The sequence below is a fragment of the Athene noctua genome, chromosome 1 (assembly GCF_965140245.1).
Source record: "Athene noctua chromosome 1, bAthNoc1.hap1.1, whole genome shotgun sequence".
NCBI classification, from domain to species: domain Eukaryota; kingdom Metazoa; phylum Chordata; class Aves; order Strigiformes; family Strigidae; genus Athene; species Athene noctua.
The window spans coordinates 255,259,199-255,272,271 of NC_134037.1; the positions used below are offsets into that span (position 1 = coordinate 255,259,199).

Sequence of the window (13,073 nt, forward strand, 5' to 3'; positions counted from 1 at the left end):
TTTTACATAAGAGAAGAAATTGCTTATTATCAGCTCCCACAAACTGGAATGTGATTTAATGAAATTCTAGTAATTTTATTAATTGCAAATCATATAGATGAAAAGTACATTTAAAGGACAAATGAAGCAAGAAGCAATTCTTTTTACAAATTAAGCAATTTTTTACAATCATGCATTTTGATTTATCTTTAAATGTAAAAGCAGCTCCTGATGGGAAACTCTTCAGGTCTTATCTAAAGATGGAATAACCTCAAGCCCTCCAGCTCCCTCAATTGGAACAAGACATCTGATGGAAGAGAACTCCTGGAAAAAAATAGGAACAAAAGCTGCCACGGGTCTGCTATCAGTGGAAGTGCCAAAAGGAGCAGGGTTGTCAGCTTTTAGTTAGCCCTGAAAATCTTTATTTTCCAAAGTGCAAATAAAGGAGGGAGTTGCACAGTGACTTTCAGAGGGATGGACACTCACTGCCTGAGAAAATGCTTTTGGATTTCTGCATATAAGCAACTGTTTTCTCTGATTATCAAGAATGGCTAGTGCTGCTTTGGCAGTCAGCAGGAGGGCCAGTTTTTGGTGTTTTTTTCAGGAAAAGAAATCAAATCAGTATAATGAGCATACACCAGACCTGCAGAATAGATTTTAAAATATAGAGATGCCTTTGGTGTCTTATATTATAAAAGCAATTAGAAAAAGAAACATGCATGTGCAGAGGAGTGTTATCTTTTTTCTCCTGAAATGTGTGCTGTTGATCACTGCTACAGGCAAGTTTTACAGGTATCTTGGAAAACAACTGGGTTTGTAATTGTACATCCAAAATATCAAGTCTCAAAATTGGCAGATCTTTCAGAAAACTCCAATTGGGAACTGATTCTTCCTTTGCCCCACGCTCCTCACCCCCAGATTTGCTTCCATCTAGGGTTGTTCTTAAAGCTACAGTTTTGTCAGTATCAGAGAAGCAGTACTTTCTAGCTCAGGAGTTCTTTAATACACAGCTTCTGCTCACCCCACCAGTACACTGGGGTTCATTCAGGAGGTTGGAGGCGCAGATACGTCAGGCAGCCAGGAGAGACTGGGTCACTGTCACAGCCTGACTGCACTGCATTTCAGACTCTGCTGTTTGAGCTTTTCACAGCCATCATCCTATGCTACTTCTTTCAGTGTCCCTGCTGCTGCCTGCACAGTGAAGGCTGCAATGGAAATCTGCCTCTTTACTTCTTCCCAGGCTTCATGCTGATCTGCTTTGCTTTCAATATCAAACATGGCATCATAGATCCCCGGGAAGGACTCTCCAGCATACTTGTTGTGACTGCTTGGAGCAAAGATGACATGTCTGTGGGGAAAGAAGAAAAAAGTGTAGGCATACTAAATAAAAGTAACCATTAACAGGGGGGTGTGTTCACTGTAGGGAACTGTATGTGTGCTACAGAAAGCAGCTATAAATCCTGTGAAGATCAGAACTTACTAATACACAGGATATCTAGCTGGACCCATCTTTAAAAGAACAGGAGGAAGCAGCCCCAAGGACAAAATTGATGGCAAAGGGCACCAGGTAGCCTTCTCCTTGGGACAAGATGATGTATTTGTCTCATTAAGAAAGAAACCATGTTAAATTTTTTTTAAATGGGAGCTTGACAAACCTGTTGAACTAATGTGGCAGTCTGGAACAAGGAATAAAACTGGTTATGGGTGTACAATGAGAAATGGAATAGAAAGCTCAGAATTAACAAAGCAGTTGAATGATGATCAGCAGATCTGGGAAAGGAATGTAAAAAGAGGGAAAAAAAATCTATGGGAGACGTTTTGAGAAGAGCTTGAGTTCTTGAAAGAAGAAGTGAACACATTGGAACAGAACTGTGCCAAAGTATCAATTTTATTTTATCTGTTGGTGTTTTTTTTTTTTTCTTAAATAATGAATAGTTGCAGATCTGCTTTTAAATTTATTTTGTTCATGTGAAGTATCAAAGCACATTTGTAGCTTGTGAAAGAGTCCTACCAAATCAAAATAAACACAAAAACTACATTAATAAATGCAAGCAAGTTAAAAAAAAAAAATTAAAATCCAGACAGCTCTAAATGATACCTGACACCCAATGAGAAGAACTGTAGAAAACAACCATTTCATTCTTCCAAAAGCGTGAACGACAGTTTATCCTAGGAGGATGGAAGTGTGATTCTCAATTTTACCTGCCTGAGGGACTTCTGGCTTGGTGTGAAAGCCATCGATCAATGAGTCAGATATATCCAGTCATTAAGAAAAGGGGGATAGTGGGAGTAAGGTGAGGTATCACACTCCTGACACTGGAAGCTAGGTTTTTGTTACTAATAAATGCACTAGGGTTCTGTAAAGGGTATTGTGGTGCACCAAACATTGTCTTTCTCCAGGCCCATGTGCTGTAGAGAGAAAACTTCAGCAATAACTAGTTAATGATTTAAGCTAATAGGAGCATCTATAGAAGCAGCCAAAGCTGGCACAGATGGGACTCTGCAGCACACCTCATGGGCCTTTATCTATCCTGTGCTGAAAGGTCTCTCTCCAAACTCTCTCTTCTGGACTTCTCTCTTCACCTGACCCTCACTACACATCTGTTCTCATACTCTTGCCCCTTTTACTCTGCCCTTGTTTCTCCTTTCTTTTCAATACATTTGATTCTCCACTCAGTCCTCACTTTGTACAGGTTTAAAAGAGCAAGTGGTAACAGAAGAACACACCTGCGAGTGAAAGTCACAAAGTTATGATGGCTAATAAAAACGGAATGCCAGACCTAAGAAGAGGAATTGGACAGGTACAGCCAATGAGTTCTTGTTGGGGGGTTATAAAGAAATACAGCTATTCACTGGATTGTGCCTAAAACAATCTGTTGAACTGTAATTCCTGTACAAGGCCTATATAGCAATTCAACTGACCACTCAGGGAGGGGCTTACCTGCCAAAATACCGTGCCTTAGACAGGCAGGTCAAAAAACTTGTCACCTCACCTGTAAAACTTCCTTCCTGGTAAGCCAAGAGGATCAATGAAAGCTCTTTCTATAAACATCAGCTGATCATTCATGATTCGCACTGCGACTGGACTGCAAATAATGGAGACAGATACATTTCATACAATAAAGAAGCATTACTTCCCAGTTTCATTTAAACATCTTTCCTCTCCTTTGGACAGTAAAAAAAAAGTGACAAAGATGCTTTACAATTTGCAGAAAGATGAGGTTTTGAAAATGGAGATATTCAATACATGTAATATTAATGCATTGGGATTTCTGTGTTAGAAAACTCAACTACAGGATTTCACACTATGAAAAATAAAATGGAAGACTTTCTGATAGTATCAGGCATTTGCTTAGTATTAAATGGAACTAGACAGATCCCACTTAACAAAAGGGAGGGGAAGGCTGAGATTTTGGTCAAGATGAAGATAGCTAGATTTTGGTGTCCATTCATAAACCAAGTGTTACCCATAAGTCAAGTGTCCAAACTTTTGCTCTGATCTGAATAGTAACATTGTAAGGATGGGATTCAGTCACCTAAACACAACTATCTGGTACCATACTAGGTGCCTAGGAGCATCTGGCCTCCAGTCACTGAACTCTGAAGGCATGTGAGTCCCATAGGGCACTTAGGTTTGCAAGCATCATAAAGATATCTTAGACACTCTGCTCCTTGAGGTGTGCTGCCAGTACAAATGCTGGTATCACCTACAACACTCAAGTGTAGGTGTCTAAATACAGAGCTCAGTCCAACTTTAACTTTCACTGTTACCTGCCTTTCCGTGTATTACAATGATTTTGATGACAAGCTGATATTAGCAATAAGCTCTACAACTGACACTATTCATTATGGGAAGCAGAATTCATTTTAGCAGATGTCTCAGAGTTCAAGGGTTCTATTCTACACTAATCAAAGAAACTCATTGTAAAGTCATTGGAAAGAAAAAACTTCCACCCTGGGTACTGAAGGCAGATATACATATATATAAATATATAAAACTTGTTTTTCAGACTTACTCTTTCTTGTCGACTTGTTCAAGTCTCCTGTGGAATTCAGCAGCAGCCTGTGAGAAGTTCACCACAGCGGAAAAAAGAGGATCTAGAAAAGGAAGGACTTTGTGAACAACTTCAGAGTATTTACTGAGCCCAATATACATTTCAGTTGCCCAGTTAGAGGAAAACTACATTCAGTTTGCTGATATAATTGCATTATTTTTGTTGTCTTTCCATAATTCATTAGTTTCCCTAGTGCAGACTTTAAAAAGCTTAAAAAGCAGTAATAGATAAAGACTTTGTCCAGTGAGGCCGACAATAAAGCGGAACGCTTGATAAAACTTCACACGTATACATGTTCCCTCTGCCTGGCAAGGAAAAGACTGCCTGGCATTGCAAATGGAGAAGTCTGCATTTTCCTTTTTAACAAAGGGATGCACTGAGGATTTAGCTATAAAAAGCCTGACTTACATCGAAAATACCAGCTCTTCCAGCAGGCTGTGGAAAGACAGCAGGATTTCCCTCTTGGGACATGATGTCCTATTCCTCTCACAACAGACGAGTGTGATGCGTATGTTGAATGGTATTAGGTGAGGCATAAAAGACACAACTGCCGTGGAATACAGTGACAGGCAAGGTAGGTTAAAGCAGCCAAGCCCTGTGCTTGTTTGACACATGCACTAGAGTTACAGCACAGGGGCTGTGTCTGCCCCGGCCCTGCATGCTGTGCCACAGCACTGCTACTCAGCTGCTCAGACCCCAGGATTTGGCCGACGGTGCCTGACTGTGTGCAGGCAGGCTGACAAGTCAGCCAGTTGCTTTTTCCTGCTCTGTCCCTGGCAGTACATCCAAGCCATGTGGAATAACTTAGTCAAAGAAGCAGTAGGCCCTTCTTTTTAATGAAGCAGCAGGCCTTGCTTTTAATGACAATATCAGCTGTGGTCATTTTCCTGGGAAAAGTATCATCTCTACAGCTAATTTTTGTAGAATAAGTAACAGGTAGGTGTTATGAGGAGAGCAACTTCTAGCCTTACCAACACTCAACTCAATTACAAAGAAGGAAGGTTTAAAACTTGTACATTTTTCCCACAAATTTCAGAAAACTTTCGATAAATCAGAGTATCCTCTCTTTGGTCGTACAGGAATATGGGACATAAGATTAGGTCATCTCCTATATCCTATGCTGGCAGCTATGGCCCTTCACTGTTTATAAATGTTTCACACTCCTTTAGTGTGATAGGCTTTCTGTAGTTATCACACTATTTAGTGTGACAGGCTTTTCGTTCCCAGGCCTCGTATTGAAAGCTGTTCTGCAGTCTCATTTGCTCATCTATTTCTAGCAAACATGTATTCATCACCAGCCTACACTTGCTTGTTCTTGTATTAAGAGTTTTGTTTAGTTTACATAATTAGAGGCACAGATTTTATGTATGCAAGCTGTACATGGACTGCAGTATAGACAGACCCATGACAACTTGTCCACAGCTGTGGCAGTAGTTATAAAATTTCCCAGAGGACAGAGCTCTGCCATGCTGACACCATGGCTATATCATGGCAACAGACTGTATTTCAGAAGCAGGAGGAGGGAATTTATGAGGAAAAAAAGAAAGATCATCTGAAAATATGTAAGAGAATTTGTGTTCATCTCCACTAGATGTTCAATGTTGTCAATGTTGGTTATTTTAGAAAATACCACTGGTTTTCCAACCTTAGTTCCTGATAGCATATGACTACAAGTATGTATTTTATGAAAAAAGGTTTACAGCCTTCATTGTCGCAGAGGAATAGCTGATACGTGAATCCAAGGGCAGATAAAAACCTTAAGATATTATTCTGAAGGACAATTATGTGTTTTATTCATGCTTAATTAACGGTTTTCTGACATTCAGTGTCATCAATAGGAAATTCTATGAAAATATTGAGTGAAATTAATTTTAATTCTCTCAGTATTGCCTATAACTTTTAATGTACTCTGGTGCACTAGAATAAATAAAAATTAGAAATTGTAGTTCTATTCAAGAAATCATTTAAAACTGATCAGGCATCAGAGAAGAGCCATGAAAATAATGAAGAGACTGAAAAACATGCCTTGTAAAAAAATGGTCTAAATGATACTTCTATAAAGTTATTAAGGAGAGAATTAGGAGAGAATTAAGTGATATTTTGAGGAACAAAAAGGTTAAAAAAAGATCGTTTATAGAATCTAGGAACAAAAATAGGTGCATTGGTCAGAATATAGTTTGGGCAACTTCTAATCTGAAATGAGAAAGAAACTCAAGCAATGAAAATAAATGATTTAACAGAAATTTTGGTAAATGTTCTATACTGCAAAAAGAAATTCCAGATTTGATGTTTCCTTGAAAGAAATGTTGCAGTAAACACAGGAACATATTGAAATAAATCCTTGTGCTATGTAAAATCTCAGATCAGATCATCCATCACACAAGGCTTCCTCTGCCTTGAGTGGCCTTTTTACAAAAAAAGGGTGTCTTTTCAGAATAGTCAAGAATTTTTCACCTAATCCATTACATGAAGTTTTAAATGTCATTTTTAATCTTCCCCAAATGAGGATTCAATTTGAGTTACTTCTAATGTTTCACTGGATCTCCAAAAAGTTATGTTATGTCTCTAAACCATGGGTTCATCAGATAGCAAGTGATTAGGACTGACTGAAAATGTTCCATGGTACAGAAACACAAGAGATGAATGAGGCAAGAATTAAAAAAGAAGAGAGAGAGGAAAAATTACTGTGGAAACTATCATAGCCTGGGATCCAGAGCACTCTGCTGCTTCAGACCTGTTTTATATGCTTCATTGCAATGTGTTCAGGTGCTCAGCAAATGGATGTATTTGTGCAGAAGAGCTAGAGAAATGCTTCTGTGGCCTAAAAGTGGTAGTCAGGCCCTGAGACAGATGGTAAGCAAGTTTCCCAGGGTAAGATGTCTTTGGCTGAGGAGGAACGAGCACCTGTGTCTCTTAAGTTCCAGGCAGTTGCCATAAACATTTAACTTGGCTTCATTTTTAAGCAATAAAGTGAGAAGCAGACTGATATATCTGTTCTGAGTTTGAGGTCCGTGACTGCTCATGAGCACTGTCGTAATACCCACAATTAATAATATGCATAAAAATTGTTATAACCCTTTTATCTAGACAACAATGTGTTAAATCGGTGTTATTTTTAGAAGAAAAAATAAAGGCTTTTTATTATGATGGCAGAATTGAAACAGGAAAGTAAGGAATTCTGTTTTGGAGCTATAACAGTTATAACATGTCCCTGCATGATTCTAATTAATGCATTTAAGAGATAGTCTTGCGGCTATTACTCACCGAAGGATACTTTGTGAGGTTTCAGCTGTTCTTCATGTTTCTTGGCCAATTTATAAATTCTATTGCTATATCCTTTTAAGGCTTCTCCATAATCTCTACAGTCAAATGGAATGACCTGGGAATCTGCCAGTTCATAAACCAATTTGCCTCGTAACTGGGCAATTGTTAGCTGTTTCTTGAAGGTAGGGTCATAAAATTTTTCCACTAGCTCAAAGGTCTCATACACAGTGTGATAAACAGGATAATTGCTGAATTTGTCTGTTTTCTGAAAAAGAGCAAGCAAATTTGTCAGTGTCCTGTATTCTAATTGCAGTTAAGGGATGCACTGATCACTTAATGACTATGATGTTTTGCACGGTTTCCAAATCAAAAAAGCTCTTCGCTACAAAACACAATTTACTACCCTTCCATTTCTGTGTGCTCATTTTAAGAAACTAAAACAACCTGGATCCATGGACTGTTGCACAAGATGAAGTGAGCAGGCTTCCTTCTCTCTAATTACACAGACCTGCCTTCAGTTCCGTTGTACAGAGGTTGCCTTCACTAGAAGTGAAAACAGATTGGGGTTTTGGATACAAGTCCTCGATCATGGTCCCCTTTCATCTTGTGTAGTTATTTCTGAGCACAGTCAAGGAAGATTTGTATATTACTGGCCCTACTAATAGTATAGTGGAATGAAATATTCACCTCCAATCAGATTCTATAAATACATTCCTGTGAACTTGAGGACCTAGAGAATATCACACTACTGCAACATGTTTTATTCTCCAAACGTTTAGGTTTCTTGCTTAATCAAGAAATGGCACTGATATACAAGCCAGTCAAAGATTCTTTGGAGCTTTTTTATAAATCATTAATAAATATTTTTAAAAGATGACTGCTCAGCACTATCAAACTAACTTCTTCAAGCAATCTGGAAGACTTACCCTGTTCTTGGTATAACGGACTCTGCCTGACGCGATTCCCAGTCGCTGAAAGTAAGCTTCAAAATCACTGCCTGATCCTAGTTTGTTTATTCTACATGTAGGAAAGAAAACATCTTAGTGAGAGCACTTATTGTATAATATTGTAGTAATTTATGGAAAATGCAAATTTTTCAAAGAAATGGAGGTGATTTCCTCTGGAGGACACATCAGGGACACAAGTAAGGTCAGACACTAGAGGAGTGGCAAGCTTAATTACTCTAATATTTTATTTCACCACACTAATTCAGTACCCAATATTTTTAGGAAGATCTTTTAAAGGTAACAATCCAGATTATGGCACTGACCACATTTTTAAAAAGAGTACACATGATGCACAAGAGCCATAAAATTGCATCAGACACGTCTCTGCAATATTAAAACATTAATCATCTATTTCCAAACTAATATGAATTGGGCAGCGATATATGTAAAGACAGATGTGTTTATATACTTAACATATTCCATAGTAGAATCAAAGACTGAGAAATAATTTCCACTGAGGAAGATACAATTAGCTTTTGTTACTTACAAGTAAATATTGCCATCTGCTGGGTTGGTGTGGTAAGACAGAGGAAAAGAAGATAATAAAAGCATGTAATTGCCTAGGTACTTTCAAATATTTATTTAAGTGTTATATTGTTTTAGGTTTATATGTCTAGCCTGGTGAATAATTGGTGTTTCTCAGCTAAAAACCAAAAAAGTTTCTTCTGATCCAGCTAAAGTCCTTCTGTTAGCATAAATTCTCAAGGAACTATTTTTATCAACTGAGAAAGATCAGCTCTGGTAGCTTTTTCAGAAGGGAGAAGTCTCAGTGAGTCTAATGAATCTAAAACCTCATCTTACTAGGGCTTGCAAGATAGGGTGCAGAGCTTGTTGATCAAATCACACAAAGGGGCAGTTCTATTTACCTTACATGAGTAATGCCGCATTTGAGATGTAATAAGATTTAGCCTCGTGAGTCACAGGTTCAAAGAGAGTTTTGGAGTTTTAATACCTTCAAATATGAAGCTTTAATACCCTCAGATATTGATTTGTAATGTATTACATTTACATCCATTGTATAAACAAAGAATAAGTATCACGAGCTTTTTAATTGCCGCTCTAGGCAGTTTCTTTCAACTGAACATTTGCTTGTCCTGACAATTTTGATATTATCTCATCTAGTAGGGTGACTAAACTATATTTTGAACCCTTTCCCTGCTCTGCTCTTTTTCGATTGCTTTCCAAATTGCTTTTCTGCTAATAAAAGGCCTTTAAAAATTGTGAGAGTTCATTTTACAGCAGGCATAGATGTCAACATCATTTAAAAAACCTCATAAAATTTTATTTTACTTTTAAAGATATTGCTAGAAACTCACCTTGTATTAAAAGGTTTTGTACTGCTGTCATCAATAGCACATCTTGAAAAATTCTGGAGAGTAGCCAGTAGATTAACAACTTACCTGGGATAGCTATTATTTTCAGTTGCAGGGTCCTTCTCAAGCCAGCTGTCATAGAGAGACTTATTTTCATAACCCTCATCAGGGCTTAAAATCTGGAGAGGAAAATATAATCTCATTGGAAGTACCACTAACTCAATTTATTATCAAAGGAGACCCTTATGGCTATCTGCATCATTCTTAATCAACAGCATTGCTGCATTCAGGGAAGCACACACACACTTTTTGCATTTGTTACATACATTTATGGATCCCAACCATGAAAAGCATCTCACAGTCACTTGGAACCAACCACAGACAGTGCAGAAGAGCAGGATAAAAGCTCAAGGACACTGGCTGGAGCTCATCTACTTCTGGGGGAAGTGGATCCTGGGGATTTCTAGGACTGCTTACCATAGTACTTATAGCACTGTGTATGTACACACACAACAGCATATACAACACTGTGGAGTTCTTCCAGCAGCGAGGACGCCCCAGCTGCTTTCCTTTGAGCAGGCAAGGGGAGATGATAGCCCTAACTCTTTGGATGTTTGCCCCACACAGCAAAAATATTATATCAACAGTGTCTGCCTGAAACTTCAGTGCTTTTTGTATAGAAAGAGTACAAAGGAATTGTGCTAGAAGGGTCAAAACCAGTCATTAACTATATTGTATTAGTACCAAGGGGTCTCAAGATTCTGCCTCTCATCTCTATTACATTTTAACAATCTTTAACAGACATGGTTCTTCAAATATAAGATTGGTTATGATGTGGAGAGGATTGGGATTTTTTTTTTTTTCCAAAATATGAAGCATAAATGTTCATGGCTAGATACATGGTCCCACATTACTGTTGAGACTTAAATTTCGCACTGAAAAATATACAGACTCCAAATTGAAAATCCAAAGAGTTCTGACCTCGGAGATTATGTCAGCAGCTAGCAGAAAAATAACAACTTTGTGAAGTAACTGCTTGGCTGCTGTCATTTTCAGGGCACTTCGGTCAAGTTCTAGGGCTCAATTGAAAATGGCACATTAATAAGAGCAAGATGAACTCTGACATATGGGAGTAAAATTACTCTGTGCGTTGGCAGAGATGCTATTCTGGCAGCTCTGGTAATGCAAAAGCCATTGGCCAGCTTTTTCATACGACACTGAGAGCCTAGTAGTAAAACATAATTTGCCCTGACTTAGATCCAAATTGTGAATGAGCATAAGCTTACTGCTACCTCAGGGGAAGATGCAGAGTTCATTAAGTATAAATACAAAGTAAGAAGTGATGATCAGAAAAGGGGAATTGGAGTTAAACTATTGCAGACACTGGCTGGTAGTGACCAATTGTCTAAAGCCTGGCAGTAGAGCAGGGCTAAAAAAGACTGTCAACAGCTAACTGTCCCATCTGTATGCTGACAACCATACTTAAATGCAGAACTCGTGAAAGATGACATTTCATGTGTTCACTACATTTTTCTGGTGAGAAGTGGCTCACTAAAAAACAGGAAGAACAAAAAGATCTTGGGATGTTGGATAGTTGGATGTTGGACTCTTTAATGTTAAAAGAAATAACTTTCTTTTGGACATGCATAATCACCCACACCTGCACTTATGTTCATCCATGTACTGGGCTTCCTGAATGAAATTCAATCCCATACAAAAGCCTAATGCAAAGCATAGGGAACATTATGCTGCTGTGGCTGTTTCCAAGAATTCACTAGGACTCTGTACTGGGTCTGGCTGAGCTGGAATTGGTTTTCCCCTATCGCAGCCCTCACGGTGCTGTGTTTATGTCGGGAGCTGGCAGGGTGTTGGCAGCACCCTGGGGCTGTGGCTGCTGCTGAGCCGTGCTTACACAGCACCAAGGCTCTTCCCGACATTTCCCCCCGCAGTGGGACAGGGTGGGCAAGATCTTGGGAGGGGACACAGCCAGGACAGCTGACCCCAACTGACCCAAGGGATATTCCAGACCAAATGACGTCTGCTCGGTATAAAGCTGGGAGAAAGGAGGAAGGGGGGGGGGCGGGTGTCACCTTTGGTCCTCCGAGGCAACAACTACGGCATGGGAGCCCTGATTCCTGAGAAGGCCCAACACTGCCTGTTCATGGCAAGGAGAGAATAAATCTGTTTTCTTATTTTTGCTTCCATGCATGGACATTTGCTTTGCTTTGCTTCTATTAAAACTGCTTTTGTTTTACCCACAAGGGTTGTGTTTGGGTTTTTTGTTTTTTTTTTTTTTTCCTATCTTATTTTCTTTCCCCTCTTAGCCTTGTTGAGAAAAAAAGGGGAATGGGGGGGAAGTGATAGAGTGACTTGGTGGGTACCTGGCATTTAGCCAAGGTCAAACCACCGCAGACTCTTAAGGTGCACAGGACTTCTCATTATTCCTATTCACAAAGCTAATAACCAGGATATTCAAAGACTTAATGGGCTGAGACTTTGATGTGTACATTTACCTTCCCGTTGTCATCCAAAACCAAATGCACTGAAGCTGAAATAGCAAAACTAAGAAAGTAATCACTCTGCCTTGGTCCTTCTAGCCCTTACAGAAATCAGAGGGGGGTGGTTTTGATTAAGGGAAAAGACACAGCTGATTAGCAAAGGTGCAGATTGTAGTCTTTGGTTACCTTTATAAGAGGATACCTAAATGCAAATGAAGGAAAAAAAAAAAGAAAAAAAAAAAGGAAATCAAACAGATCCCTCTGCAAAACTGAGCTTCCCTGTTCTAGCTGTTGCTTTAGTTTCTCCCCCTCTTTTCCTAATCCAATTCACTGGAATTTTTAGGGACCTAGAGAATAAAGATGTTTGAACCCTTTTTATTTCGTGATGCTAGAAGCAGTGAGCCAAGTAAAAGAGATGCCAATTTTCTGTAGGGTCTATCAGTCATCTGTATACATGTTTCTATGCCAACAAAAATGGTGTCCTAGCTTGAAGTGGTCCTTCAGCACACATCCTTTGGTATCTCTGACTTCTCTCCAAGAGTCCATCAAAACATCCTTTTCCTTGGGAAAATTCCAACAATCTCTGTGAATGATCTTACAGAAAATTTCATAAGAGTAAGTAGAGAAATGTTTCACAGCCTGTGATTTATGGATCACTGGAGGTCACTGGTGGCACATCAATATCGGTAAATGAAAGATGGTTCAGAGATGAAAACTAGAATGTTGAAACACTGTAAAAATTGAACTGTGATTTTATTTTTCAAAAAGATGAGAAGCATTTCCAGGTTTAGCAGTAAAAAAAAAGAGGAAAACTTTCCTCTAGACAAATATGGCAAGGAATGTCTCAAATTTATTTAGTGAAACAGTGAAAAAAAATAAGTAAAATGAAACAAGAGATTGCAGGTGAGATTCTTTGGCCAGAGATAATATGCTAAAACTGGGGAAAACACTTTTTGA

The 13,073-nt window shown here is 38.8% G+C and overlaps 1 protein-coding gene across 5 annotated transcripts in view; it reads right to left on the minus strand.

The window, feature by feature from the left end:
• Positions 1-67: 67 nt before the first annotated feature.
• LOC141965631 (N-acetylated-alpha-linked acidic dipeptidase 2-like) overlaps positions 68-13,073 on the minus strand; it is a 33,947-nt gene continuing 20,941 nt past the window's right edge. For 4 of the 5 annotated variants that reach the window (XM_074917490.1, XM_074917497.1, XM_074917473.1 and 1 more), the window contains 6 exons: positions 9,706-9,797; positions 8,225-8,315; positions 7,299-7,563; positions 3,996-4,077; positions 2,973-3,065; positions 68-1,327 (listed from right to left, as the gene is read on the minus strand). In XM_074917490.1, coding sequence (XP_074773591.1) covers positions 1,138-1,327; positions 2,973-3,065; positions 3,996-4,077; positions 7,299-7,563; positions 8,225-8,315; positions 9,706-9,797 — 813 coding nt within the window. In that variant the 3' untranslated portion in view covers positions 68-1,137. The remainder of the gene's footprint in view (positions 1,328-2,972; positions 3,066-3,995; positions 4,078-7,298; positions 7,564-8,224; positions 8,316-9,705; positions 9,798-13,073) is intronic. The other variant, XM_074917483.1, reaches the window with a different exon arrangement.